This window comes from Sinohyriopsis cumingii, chromosome 11 (genome assembly GCF_028554795.1).
Source record: "Sinohyriopsis cumingii isolate HCF-2022 chromosome 11, ASM2855479v2, whole genome shotgun sequence".
Taxonomy (NCBI): Eukaryota; Metazoa; Mollusca; class Bivalvia; order Unionida; family Unionidae; genus Sinohyriopsis; species Sinohyriopsis cumingii.
In genome coordinates this window covers 8,519,531-8,534,529 of record NC_142971.1, presented here as the reverse complement: position 1 = coordinate 8,534,529, position 14,999 = coordinate 8,519,531, and the positions used below count along the sequence as shown (strand labels likewise).

At 34.2% G+C, this 14,999-nt stretch overlaps 1 protein-coding gene across 4 annotated transcripts in view; it reads left to right on the top strand.

Moving 5' to 3' along the window:
- The window catches only part of LOC149787583 (CXXC-type zinc finger protein 1-like), an 82,339-nt gene that overhangs the window by 23,211 nt on the left and 44,129 nt on the right, over window positions 1–14,999 (top strand). For all 4 annotated transcript variants that reach the window (XM_089973757.1, XM_089973758.1, XM_089973755.1 and 1 more), the window contains exons 5-6: window positions 3,291–3,389; window positions 9,963–10,031. In XM_089973757.1, coding sequence (XP_089829883.1) covers window positions 3,291–3,389; window positions 9,963–10,031 — 168 coding nt within the window. The remainder of the gene's footprint in view (window positions 1–3,290; window positions 3,390–9,962; window positions 10,032–14,999) is intronic.

Below are 14,999 nucleotides of genomic sequence, written 5' to 3'. Positions count from 1 at the left end.
TCTGGAAACACCGGTTCCATTATATACTTGTTCTTCTTCTCTTTAGTGTTGTCCCAGAATTTGGCATAACATTACTTGAATATTTAAAACCAGCTGCATATCTTAAATTAAGTAGTGACTATTAGGTTGGTCCATTATCTTTTCCTGGATTAAAATGATTAGGTTATGGATTAAACATCTGTTGACAACTTCAAACGTGGTCACTGGGCATTTAACAAAGATCCATTATACACCATTACAATTAACCAGTCATTTTACTCATGATCACAGGTCATAATGCATTTGTTTGTGCATACATATTTTTGCAGACTTTTCCTTTCTAGCCATTATTTTGAATCTTATTGTTTGCTTTACATAAGCTAATTGTAATTTGACTATATAACTAGACTGTGTAATGTTCGGAGCTGATTTTTAATTTTTAGATAAAAATATGTTATATAATCTTATTGTAAACCATATATCATTCTCATTATCTAGGTCATATAAATTTCTACTATTAGATGGCCCAAAGACTTTTTTTTTTTCTTTCTAACTATATGCCTGAGAGGGAGACTCTCTCTCTCTCTCTCTCTCTCTCTCTTATGCTATGACAAAGGAATCAGTGTGAAATCATGTTCTTTTCTATTTTTGAGACCCCAGTTACTATTTACAGGAGGGGATATTTAGCTTGCACTGTGGGTTTAGCATCCCAGAAAAGGAAGGTAATGCAATAGCAGCAGGTTTGTATTTCATGTTTAAAATTAGTTGTATCTCCCAAAAAGCTACATTTTCCTAATGCCTCATTAGGTTGAATACAGTATATACTTATTATGATCAAGTTTTTCATAAGTCACCTATGGGAGTGTTAAAGGTCTCATACCAGATTTTGCATCGTTATCAGTTTTTGTCTCTTATCAGGAGACTTGTCCTTTTTTTTTTATAGGCAACTGTTTGTACATCTGGATACTTTGAATTGACATTAATGGCTATTTAACTAAATTTGATTTGTACAGTGGGACCAGGTGCAAGCATTTTGTTAATGGCTTTAACCTAGCATTCATCTAGGAAGTTTTACAACTGCTTGTTTTAAATATGGGCATCCTATAAAACCCAAAATGGCTGACTGCATGCATGGTTCATTTTCAGTTGATGATTTCATTTGGCTGATAATGCTGATGATAGCAATGATGACAATGAATTTGTAAGTTTTAAAGTTTATTAGATTGTTGGAGCTGGGAATATGTTTCTGGAGATACCAGTGAGTAATTTGGAGCCTGAACATGATGGCATATTGGTAAGCCCTCTATTCAGCAGTATTTCAAATTTAAATGTTGAATGGAGAATACCTCAGAAGCGAGAGGTCATGGGTTTGAACCCTAGCTGAGTCATACCAAAGACTTACAAAAATGGTACTAACAGTTCCCTTGCTTGGTGCTCAGCATTAAGAGGTTAGTATTAGGACTGGTTGGCTTGGTGTCAGGATAATGTGATTGGGTGGGACATCATGCTATGTGTCTGAGGCATGATGCACCAGTGCTCGACATCACTATAAACTGCCACACTGCAGGCATTGTAGCGATATGACTGAAAAATTGTTAAAGCTACATTAAAAATCCTAATCACACACACACACTAATTCAGATACATGCATTAGAGTACAATTTTCATTTTTCTCAATATCACAAACAAGTTATCCTTGAGGGATCTTGTGCTAAAATACTCTAGGGGCACTTTATGCATTAAGATAAATTGAATAGGCTAGGATCTACAAAGAAATTAAAGAGCAAGGATATTTATTTGATCAAAATACCTCTGTCTGAACAAGCATTGATGGACTTAAAACCCTGATATATTATTATGCAAAAGGTTAGAAATCTGGCGCATTTCTCACAAGCACGGATTCCAAAATGTGAAATTTTTGGCAGAGTTTAAGCTAGTGAAAAATGTTATTTTGGAGCAGAGATGTCCAAGAAATCATACCTATGTGCTGTGGAAAATTGTATATAAGAGTCATAAGGAACAGTTTCCCGAGTTATTCCAGCTGGCTTCACTAGCTATGCATATATTGTTTCAGATGTGGAAGTGTGAAAGGGGACTCTCAGCACAGAATGCGATTCATACACAAATAATGAATAGATTAAGGTCAGAAACTATCAACATTTTGATTCTTATACAGCCAGCAGGGTTGTCTTTTGAGGATTTTGATTTCATTAGCACCCTAACAGAGTGAAGCAGGAAGAAAGATATTTTAGCATTGGGTAAATATTGAATTCAGCCCATTTCCTACCCCCTCCCCTTTTAGTTTCCTTCTTTTGCTATATTTTGATGACAAGGTCGGAGATTCTCCATGACCTAAGATCCTGGAAGCATATCTGCATAAGGAATTTAAACACTCAACTTTCTTTCCAAAGATTATTTTTAATTGTTTCCTCAAAGTTCAGTAATGCAGTAGGTTTATAATGTTGCTAAAATGTTCTGCTTCAGTTTTGATGTTTTGTAAAATGTCCAATCTGCAGTACTGACCTGTTGAATAAGCTGTTCTTACTATGTTAGCTTAATAATTTGTAACTCTTGTGGTCAGGGACAGTAGACCACAGGATCTTAAATGGTGGCTTGTTGTCTTTTGTCTGTTCATCATTTATCCATTGGTTAGCACAAGTTTGTAATCACTACTCTTTGTTGACTACTCTCAGGATTGCTATGAAACTTGATATGAACAGTCATTCTAGTTGGTTCTAAATGAAAATGGGGCTGATTGGGTATGATCATTTCCAACACAGTGGCCATCTGGAAAATCTGGTTATCATTACCTGTCATGATATCTAGTTCGTCTTAATTGAAACGTGTGCCAACCTGACTACCAGTATTATCACTATAACAACCATCTTGAAAATCTTGTTATCACTTCTTGTTCAAAATGGAAAGTCATATTGACATAGGGTTTTCACAAGAAGATTTCTTATGTATCTAGTTGGTGTTTAGTGAAAATTATTCCAGTATAACATCCATCCTGACCACAATCTTTAAAATCATATCAAAACTTTCCGAGATGGTTTCATCATGTAGCAATTAAAAGGGAGAAATGCTCTTATTTTGGGATTATGGAATTTCTTTTCAGCCAACAGAGCATCTGCCCATTTGTAGTACTCTTGTTATGAAATCAAATTAGTTTTGATTTATACTGTATTTTTCTTACCATTTTCCCCTAAGAAAAGTTTTACATACTAAAAAGTACTGTTTAGTGGGTATTGAAACTTTACGAAATTAAAATTGTGAATAATGGCCAAGTTATTATCTAATTATTCATGCAGGAAAAGGAGGATAGCAAGGCAAAAAAGTCAACAAGGAGATGTGGAAACTGTATTGCATGTCACCGAAATGAAGATTGTGGTAGATGTGACTTCTGCAAGGTAAATATTTTGTACTCGCATTTGAGAACATTTCCTTTATCGGTTTAAATATTGTCTGTCATTCCCAATTGTTTCTGGAATAGTTGCATGCTTCTTACAGTGTTTAAATTTATCTTGCAGATCCTGTTGGACTACAGGCAAACAAATATTGAAAGGATAATTAAAATGTTGATTTTGAAAATTGATAGTTTTGAGCTGCAAGGCAAACACCAGTTTTGAATACTGGTTTCTTATAATATAGAATTATATCAGAGTAGTCTTTAAGTTTATAGAGTGAAAATTTTAACTTTAATACTTGTACTAGATTATGGTTTGATTTTATTTTTTTAATCTGCCAACCATGGCTGGTACTTTAAATTCATTTGAGGTGTATTTTTTATATGCCTGTCTTAGGTCTCGCATATTATACTGTGTGATTGTCCATCTGTAAGTCATCTTGGCATGCATCTTTGTATTGTGATAAGTGTTTGTCACGTATAAGAATGGATTTGTCAGATTATTACATGTAAAGTGGGGGGGGGGGGGGCATAAACATTCAGTTACTGATAGATCTAGCATGAACAAGCTATGTGTTACAGTTTTTCACTTCTTCAGATATGTTGCCTGATCATAATAATAAAAGAACAGAAAAGCATAAATTTAATGCTGGAGTATACTTGCCATCAATGAGATCACTCCTCCAACATGCATTAAGGTTGAAAACCTTAAAAATGCGTCTGTGTGGTTGCTTCTCTGCATCAACAGAAGTAGTAACTGGAGCATTCATGGAATTTGGTGTCAATCCCTGTATCAAGGGGTGATCACTCTATCTGCTGCATAGCTGGGTAGATAACTTTGAGCTAAATAGTTTTAGCCTTGGCTGGGAGGGCTGGATTTGCAATGTAGTAGTTTTCCAAAGGTATTATGATTGGGTATGTATTATTGAAAAAACATTTTACTAGAAAACAATGGTTTCTAGCTAAATAAAACCCAGGCTTGACAAAACAATCTCTTGTAAAGATACAAGCCATGAAAAAGCTTTGACTTTCTTTTTATTCATATAATAAAATTTTTTTGTATTTCATGATAGCTGCACACCAGTTTTATAGACCCCAACATAAAATGATCCACCAGTGGGAATAAAAGAAACTTCGTTTGAGGGAAATCATTGTTCAAAGAAAATATTTTTTAGACACTTGCCATGACTCGTAATTTTCATTATTATTTTGATACAATATTGAAACTGTAGTACTTTAAATAAATAGTAACATAAACATAAACAGGAGTTGTACAAAAAATCCTCACATATTACTTGATTGCAGATGGAAACAGAAATGAAATATAGATTTAAAAAATTTTGAAATCAGTAAAAACTCTATCTTTAAGATTTGTAATAATTCAGGTCATGGAGGAACACAGGCATCACAATTACAGAATACTCCTACTCCATATGCAAGCAAAATTAGTGGCTGTCTACTCTTTCAATTAAGTTGATTAAAATGCAGTGTAATTACCATAAATTTTTTCAGGATGATCAAGCTTTTTGCTGAAAAGGTGGAACTTTGAATGGAATTAGTGCAATTTCATTATTTCTCATGGGGTTTTGTTGCTGCCCAAATAACAAATTTATTGCCCTGACAAACAATGTCTGACATGTGTTGATTAATACCCTGACAAACAATGTCTGACTTGGGTTGAAATCCCTCTCATTATCTTGTTGAAACATTCCCAGAGATTAACAAAGTGTAATGGTTTTTGACTGTTATGTACTTTATTTCTTTTTCTCACCAGACACTACTGACACTTTATTTGTTAAAGACACATTATGCAATAAACAGGATTAAAAGTATGAAAGAGTGAGACCTTTGTATGCATACTATACACATTAATTCAAGATTCAAGATTCAGATAAATTATACAGCAACAAACTGACAAATCAGCAGTCACCTGGATTCACATCATTGTGGTGGAGATGCAAACTTTGACATCAGGTCTAACATTTTGGTATTTTTCTTGTAGATTTTCATTCTTTCTTGTAGTCACTGATATGCAAGGGAAAATATCACTAACTCTCTGTATCTGTGACTTAACTCTTAAGTTTATTATTGCTTACGGACTGCGTAAAGGGAAGGGTTACTATTGAAAAGATTCTCTTTATTCATATAATTTACAATCTTGGGCAGAAAACGATTTTATTACTTAGAACTCTCGTAAATAATGTTAACAGGTGTTAATTGGACTGAATAAATATGGGGAGACAACTTGTTATATGACATCACAGAAAAGAATTATGTCCCATAGACAGCATTCCAACCAATAACTACTTAAAGTTGGATGAGGTACTTGGAGGAAGATTATGTTTGCCCAACAAATGCAAATAAGTTCATCAGAGCAAGAGTTTCAGTCAAAGAAAATGCGATATTTGAAGATAAATACACCTCTCCCTAGATAACTCACATACTTTGGGGTACAAAAACACAGATCACACTATAAGTGAGGGCGCGAGTTACTGAGGGACCTCCAAAGCTTTACATCCAGAGAACCGCAGGGTGGGGTGGGGGGTCCTGGGCTGTTTAATAACTGAACCCTCATTTTATAATCGCATCGAGAATAATCGTCAATAAAATGCTTTTTCTGATGAAGCTGTTCATTATTCTCTATAAATAACATTTATTTTCAAAATGTCCAACATCTGAAAGATTGATAACATGATTTCAGCTGGTTTCAGCAACCAACATGGTGCACGAAAACATTTGTGTATTATGTCTCAGCTTTTTGTTTTGTTGACTAGTCTGGTTCTTGGAGTGATGTTTAATAGTATTTTGCGAAACAAGGAGTCTATAAAGCAGAGAACCAGACTGTCTCATTTATTTTGTGAGACAATGGTCTACGTCAAACTCAAGTTTTGTATTGTTCAGTTAGTAAAATATTGATGCCGTGATTTCATTGCAAGTGATAGTGAAACTTCTTATCATCCTTGAGGATATCTCTTATGTGTGAATTCAGGAATTCTCTGAAACTTGTTTTCCCAATAATTGCCCATATCTTTGAAACGAAGCTCTTTATTTTTCTCATTTCGCTTGGTTGCCTTGCTATCTTTAATTACAGTTATGATTGAGTAGGTTAATTTAAGGTAGTTTATTTATATTACATACACAATAACATTTATAACAGTGTTTGATTGATCAACTGACATGATTTACCCGACAATCCACTAGGTCTGCTGGTTCTTAAGCATGTAGGATTTGTATGCCTGTTAACTTAGTTTATTCCACCTCCTTTATTTGATTCAAAAGATGTAATTAACATGATAATAGAAAAGAAGGCCATCTTTTTATTTAGTGCAACATTACAACAAATGCTTCCGCTAGTCTGATATCAAAACATGGTGGGCACTTCATTAGGTTCTCAGAGAATGCTCGCAGATATAGCTATTACAGTAGATTGACATATTTTACATTTAATTTCAAGAGGACACATTGCATCTATGATGATTGCACATAAAAGGAACTAAAAGATAGACCTAGAACACAAATTTCAATTGATAATTTTTTTTATTTAATTGGTATTTATTTATTGAAGTTCTGCCTCCACTAGGCATAAGTGACATTTTTATTTATCTAACATTTTACTGAATATCATTAATTGCAGTGTGCTAAAGAATGTCATTTGGAAACAGAATATAAAAAATGATGACTTCTTAATAAAAGTTGAGATGTCATAATGTTGATTAAAATTTCCAGGCCCTGCCTACCATGTTTGACGATAAAAGGAGTGATATATCAAAGTTTCCATCACCAATTTTGATAGCGCTTTTCTTTAAGATCAACAAATAAGTCTCAATTTTTAGGTATATTTTGGTTAAAAAATGGGATCCATGCCTGACCCAGCATTATAAGCAGGTTTGTGAGTTATCAGGGGATGAGTTATCGAGGGAGTGGTGTGTATACATTCAGTGATCACACATACATTTATAGAATTTATTAGCTGTGATATGAGGAGATAATTATTTTCATCCAATGATCACATAATCTTTACTTGTATTATTTTTAGCTGTAACTAATTTCCTTCCTATTTTAAAAATGTACATGCAGAACAGCAAAATCAGTTGTATAGTGTAGTAATTGTGATGATCTTATATGTCATTGATTATTGTTTCACAAACTTTCATCAATTATCATAATGACTAGGAACACTCTTTAATTAATCAACTTTATTTTGGTAATTTGGTAATAAAATAAGTGGTTTTATTTCAGCCCTTTAAAGTAAGAATTATATAGCATCTGATTGTAGTATACGTATATGAAAATTACGATTTAATACTTAATTAGATCAATCCTGCATTCAGGTGAAACTGTTGTTAAAAATTTATATCCTCCTAAAAGCAAGTCTCATTTTATCCATTTGCTTGTTGCATGGTTACTAATGAAATATGGGGGCCCTGAGTGGCCGAGTGGTATAAAACACACTCTGTTACGGATCACTGCCATCTCACCACTGTCTGCGTGACTTCGAGTCGCGGACTTAGCTAATGTGGGTATGTGAGAACGCTTGCCAGTAGCTTCTCGAGGGTCAGTGGTTCTTTCCGGGGTTTTCCCAGGTTCTTCCTCCACCATTAATACTGGCTGCCATATATAGCCTATCATGTGCTGAAAAATGGCGTTAAACCCTACAAAAACAACAACTAATGAAATACACAAATTACAGCTGAGTATTGAAGCTCGCACTTGCTTACTTTGTGACAAAAAACTAAATCAACCATGTGTAAATCAAGTTAGCTGTTACACACAAACGTTTGTTATTTATATAATCCTGAAATTGTTGAATTAAACGAGTCCTGTGTTCTCAAAGCTATGGATTATTACATCCAATTTTGAATACATATTTTGTGCTAGCAGCAATTACACATTCAGCTTGATTGATGAAGTTGTAAGTTCCACTAATATAGTACAATGATCTTCACCAGTGATTTCTTCATTTCCTTTCATGGTCTCCATGACCTGTTTGGCATGACATTTGCGGAAGTCAGTTTTAATTCTTCTTTGTGATTCTCGTTTATTGTAAAGTATATTGGTTAAAGTCGGTTCAGCATGAAGCAGGCTTAAACAAAGGAGTGATTCTATTGTCTTTTAGTTTATTTAGTATCTTTGCACTTTGATAGGCTCTGAAAACATCAAAATATTGACACTACCTAACTGCATAGACCAAGGGGCAGTTGGTCATGTGTTTGGTTTACATGTGGAATGATATTGTCCAAAACAAAGTGAGTCTAAATTGAATTTTGGCACTCTTGGCCACTGGATTAATGCCATAGTTATCAGGAGAGACTGCCAGTGTTGTAAGTAATGGATCATAAACATGTACTTGCTTACTTTGTGTTATTGGCTGAAAACGTCTTGGTTTGTATGAAACCACAAGAATTGAGACCCATGAAATAAAAACACATCATCTGCATTAACTTTTAGTTACCCATTAAGTCACCATGGATCGTTGATTAACAGTTAATTAAATAAGCTTGGTCTTGATATAATTACTTAGGTTTGGACTTGAAAATTCCTTTCGATAGTACTATCTTGAAGCAGGGTTGATTAGGGTGCTGTATGACAACCTGTCAATTGTCATAGTGTCAATTGTTTAGCCACAGGTGGGTGTAAACCTTTCTCTATTTGTGTCTCGTTCATTTCATCCATCTCTTGCCTACTGTTGATTTTTTTTAAAAGATAATATACTAATTGATAATGCCATTTATTTATATTAAATTGTATGAGATTATATTCAGTTGTATTTGTTTCTGATTTCTGTTTGTTCAGGGAATATGGTAGTTGTCCAAATGAGCAAATACTCCTGATTATGGGCATCTGGATAATCAAATGTTTTACATCATCTTTGTTACTTTAAGGTGAAAAACATTATCTTGGATGCTTGTAATTAATCCCGTAACTTAGCTTTTATCATGCAGTTGCATAGGTATTGCTCAGTATACTGAATCAGTGTTAATACATGACACATTATTATGTGACAACTTGTCATTACTGATAAACTAAGAGAGCACTAATTATAGGTAACACATGAAATATGGAGAACAGAAGCAGTAATTGTTCCCAATTCTTTGGTCATGTGCTTTGCTTTGTACTCAAGGTTTATAGCTTTAGATGCAAGTGAACATCTAATCATCAGTACGAGTGGGAAACCTTCATTAGAGAGCAAAATAATAATAATTTATAAGTTTCTTTCAAGAACTTCAGATGAAAATGTTGCATTTCACCTGTGCATACACACTTTTGTCAGGAAAGTTAGAAAAATCGTTTTTTGTTCAAACAAGCCCATTATGCAGATTGCTTATTGATAGAATATGGAAGCAGATGGACCTAGATTTAAAAGGGTTCCCAGGTGTGAGGCTATCTGAATTTTTTTAGCACTCTATATCTGCAAAATAAAGTACAAAAATTGCCATAGTTTTAATGACCCATGAAATAGTCACCTACTAATGAATAAATCTACAGTATATACTGTTGTCATGTGAACAAGTTATTATTGAAACTTAACACTTGTTGGAGAAATCATACAGATTGAAATATATATCTTTTTTGCCAGGATATGAGAAAGTATGGAGGCCCAAATAAAATTCGTCAAAAATGCAGGCTGAGGCAGTGTGTCAATTATGTAAGTATATTCACTTTTCTCTTTGACTCCATTGACATAGTCGTTGATTGCCAGAATTGTGTTAAAAGCTGCTTGGGAATATATAAATGGCATTGGGACCTTTACTGGGACTCTTTGCCAAAGTCCTCAGGAAATTTGTTTGTGGTAACTCAAGAAATATTTACATTCATAGCTTGATCATGTTTTTGAGGGATAAAATGGACTTGACTGTGTTTATAAAGCTTGTCATAAGAAAAGTAACTTTTTATGCTCCCATTAGTTCTTTTGAAAGAGTATATATCACACTCATGTCTGTCCCATTGCACCGTGTCACATGTCATATCCTGAATTTCAATTCTGTTTCATAACTTTTGAAAGTCTTCATGGATTCAAAACAAGACTGTACATTAAGAACACAAGTTTGATTTTAACAATTTTCTAACAAAATTTAATGTATTTTGCCTTAGTATGCCATTCATTAGACCCTTTTCACATTTGTTCACACATCCCTAAGGCCATACAGGTGAGGCTAAATTCCACGAGTGTTTGCAAGTTTTCTCTTTAGCTGGCAAACCTAGTAAAAGTATTGAAGGTCATTTAGAAGTTATTTGTAAAAAGCAATCACTTTCAGCAACATCTCCAGCTGTCATTTGTAGCCATTATTACTTATATTTCCTGCAAGAAATAATCCTAGTAGATAGTGACCCATGATAGATCATAAATAGTTTTAATAGCACTAATACATTAGCTGCCTTTATTGCATTGCTATATCTTTTGCGGTGCTGATCACCAGCCTAAGGTCATTTTTTTCCCTCCTCCAATTAGTAAACAGTCTAAAATGAAAAACAACATCATCCCAGTCTAATAACTCAGAATACTTATGACAGTTGAAATATTGTCCTTCTTTTAAATGGACTCTACATGTGTCTCTTGATTGCTTAACTCATTATGTTTAAAGGTAGATCTGATGCTGCCTAATCACCTATGAATTATTCATGATGATTTATGCAATATCTGAACATTTTGACTCCATGTGATAAATTCTTAGCGAGATATTTTGTTTAAAGTGTACACGTCAAAATTTTCCTGAAAAGCAATGTATAATTTTGACAGTTTCTGTGACTTGTGTTCGTGTAACATCACAAGAGGAACCCCACATTGCAAATCACCATTGATCTACCATTGTTGAGTGTGACGATAAACCTCAACAGGTTATAGACCAGAAGAGCTTAAAGCCTTACAGGATGTTCAGTTGTCCATTTTTGGTCCATTGGTCCTAATGGTGTCATTCAGACAATCAGTATGTTTGCCACAGTGGCCACCTTGAAAATCGTGCTGTCACTATTCATCTTAAATGAATGGTCTTATCAGCATGGGGTTTTCACTAGAAGTCTTGTGGTGTTAACTTGGTTGAAAATTAACATTTTGTTATCGCTACGCCTTCTGAATAGATGGTCATATCAACATGGGCTTTTTCCTAAAAGACTTGTGATATCTAGTTAGTCTAAATGAAAATAGTATAGATAATAATGATAATAATAATAATAATGAGACTTTGTATAGCGCCTAATCTTTAGAAGCTCTAAGAGCTGTACAACATAAGACAATTTCTAAAACATAAAAAAACATACATAATGATATGATTACAAAAAACAAACACCCTGAAATAAGAAAACAGAAAACATGCTAAAAATATTTAAGGTAGGAAACATTATTAGGTCTTTAAGTCTCTTCTTGCAGACGAAATAGGTAAGATCTGATGTCAGATATGGGGCCCCTGAGTGGCCGAGTGGTCTAAAGCGCTCTCCGTTACAGATCACTGCCATCTAACCTCTGTCTGCGTGGCTTCGAGTTGCGGACTTAGCTAATGTGGGTATGTGAGAACGCTTGCCAGTAGCTTCTTGAGGGTCGGTGGTTCTTTCCGGTGTTTTCCCAGGTTCTTACTCCACCATTAATACTGGCCGCCATATATAGCCTATCATGTGCTGAAAAATGGCTTTAACCCCTACAACAACAACAACAACAACAACATGTCATATATGGCCACTACAGTGGCCTTGTTATCTCCACTTCTCTTGAATGAAATGTATTATTGCCATGTGGTTTTCACCAGAACACTTCTTATGGTGTCTAATTTGCCTGAATGAAAATGGTGCAAATTTCATGTCAGATATAGCTGCCACAATGTCCATCATGGATATCTTGATATTGCTAATATTCCTGAATGGATGGTTGTATCAATATGGGTTTTTTAGTAAACAACTTCTTATGATGTCTGGTTGGTCCAGATGATGTCATTCAGATATCCATAATGACTGCTTTAGTGGCCATCTTGAATATCTTCTTTTAACTATTTCCCTGAATGAATGGTCATGTCAGTATGGGTTTTCATGAAAGACTTCTTTTGATGTAGAGTTGGTAAATGAAAATGGTGCCTGTCCAACTTCTAATATTAAAAATCTTGTTATCACCATTTCATGTAGATTGCTGCCAAATCAATAGTATGCTTTCACCAGAACTCTTGCTATGATGTCTGTATGTTATAGAATTGGTGCCAGTCTGATATAGAATATGGCATCCATCTTGAAAATCTTGTCATGCTTCTCCAAAATGGAAAGTTGTATCACACATGGGGTTTCCAACAGAAGACTTTATAATGTCTTGTTGGTCCTGAATGAAAATGGTGCCAATCTGACATGACATAGCAACTAATTTTGAAAGTCTTATTATCGCTGAAGAATATCAAAGAGGGTTTCAGCACTGCAGTTAAAAGGAAGATATGGTCTTATCTTGAATTCCTGGAAATTCTTTTCAGATAGTCACCATCATGACAATAGAATATCATTCTTATTAGCTAAACATCTAATGAAAATGTATCAAATCACAGAATTCTGGGGGGGGGGAGAGGTGATGTTTAGATTGTGCTCAGGACTGCTGAAGACATACAAGTCTACATACATTTTCACAGTATGTTAAATTTTTTCCCAATCTATTATATGTTGGATGTTATTATTTATATTAAAAAATCCTGTTTAAATTATCTTCGTTGGCATGCCTTTGGTTAAATGTTGTTCTTGACACAAGCATGTGTGTATGAAGCAGATACATTGATATTAAAGTCTTGTTATTGGCAAAGATGTTTTTAGCTAAATGTGTAATAATATATTTACACAGATATTAAAAGTAATAAAATATGTTGGTTGTGAGTGGTCATTGAAACATGCACGGACATATGTTAAATCTGAATGTTGGCTGTAAGTGGTCATTGAAAAATGCACTGAGATATGTTAAATCTGAATGTTGGTTGTGAGTGGTCATTGGAAAATGCACTGAGATATCATGTTAAATCTGAATGTTGGTTGTAAGTGGTCATTGAAAAATGCACTGGGATATCATGTTAAATCTGAATGTTGGCTGTGAGTGGTCATTGAAAAATGCACTGAGAGATATCATGTTAAATCTGAATGTTGGCTGTGAGTGGTCATTGAAAAATGCACTGTGAGATATCATGTTAAATTTGAATGTTGTTTGTGAGTGGTCATTGAAAAATGCACTGATAAACGTTAAATCTGAATGTTGGTTGTGAGTGGTTATTGAAAAATGCACTGAGATATGTTAAATCTGAATGTTGGCTGTAAGTGGTCATTGAAAAATGCACTGAGATATCATGTTAAATCTGAATGTTGTTTGTGAGTGGTCATTGAAAAATGCACAGAGATATGTTAAATCTGAATGTTGGTTGTGAGTGGTCATTGAAAAATGCACAGAGATATGTTAAATCTGAATGTTGGTTGTGAGTGGTCATTGAAAAATGCACTGAGATATGTTAAATCTGAATGTTGGTTGTAAGTGGTCATTGAAAAATGCACTGAGATATCATGTTAAATCTGAATGTTGGTTGTAAGTGGTCATTGAAAAATGCACTGAGATATCATGTTAAATCTGAATGTTGGTTGTAAGTGGTCATTGAAAAATGCACTGAGATATCATGTTAAATCTGAATGTTGGTTGTAAGTGGTCATTGAAAAATGCACTGAGATATGTTAAATCTGAATGTTGGTTGTAAGTGGTCATTGAAAAATACACTGAGATATCATGTTAAATCTGAATGTTGGTTGTAAGTGGTCATTGAAAAATGTACTGAGATATGTTAAATCTGAATGTTGGTTGTAAGTGGTCATTGAAAAATGCACTGAGATATCATGTTAAATCTCAATGGCTGTGAGTGGTCATTAAAAAATGCACTGGGATATCATGTTAAATCTGAATGTTGGCTGTGAGTGGTCATTGAAGAATGCACTGAGAGATGTCATTTTAAATCTGAATGTGAATTTCATCGTTTTGAATTAACCATGATTAGGAAAAGATTTAAAAGGAAGCTGTGAGAATAACAAAGAAATTAAGAGAACAAATAGCAAAAGAGAAGGATTCAAGTAAGGAGCTACTTACTCGAGTGTGTTGTCACAACATCACAAAAATAGAATGTCAGAAGCTGTTGATTTTATTGTCAGAAGACAGATGATTAAGTTAATGATGACTTCAACTGGTGTTCTATTGTCCCTAATAAGGAAAATGCTATTTTGCCACATTACTATTCATGTTAGCAGTAAATTTAACTCAGTATTTATGGACAAATATCAATCACTCAAGCTGTTAGTTGCTAGGCTACTTAGCCTATCGTGTGCTGAAAAATGGCATTAAACCCCACAACAACAACAACAAAAGCTAGGCTACTATTGGGCTGTTAAATATGCTCCAAGTTAGATGACTTCTTGTAATATAAATGATACCTTCCCAAAAGTGATCTTAAATTATCAAGCATCATTTGTCCAGTTATCAATCTTCGATTCTTAATTAATTGCAGGGCTACAGATAGGGCTATTAAATATTATGCTCACTGTTAGAGGACTTCATGTGATATGAATGACACCTAAATACACATGCATTGAATGTGCAAGACATTTTTTTTAATGATTATTCTTTTGTTGT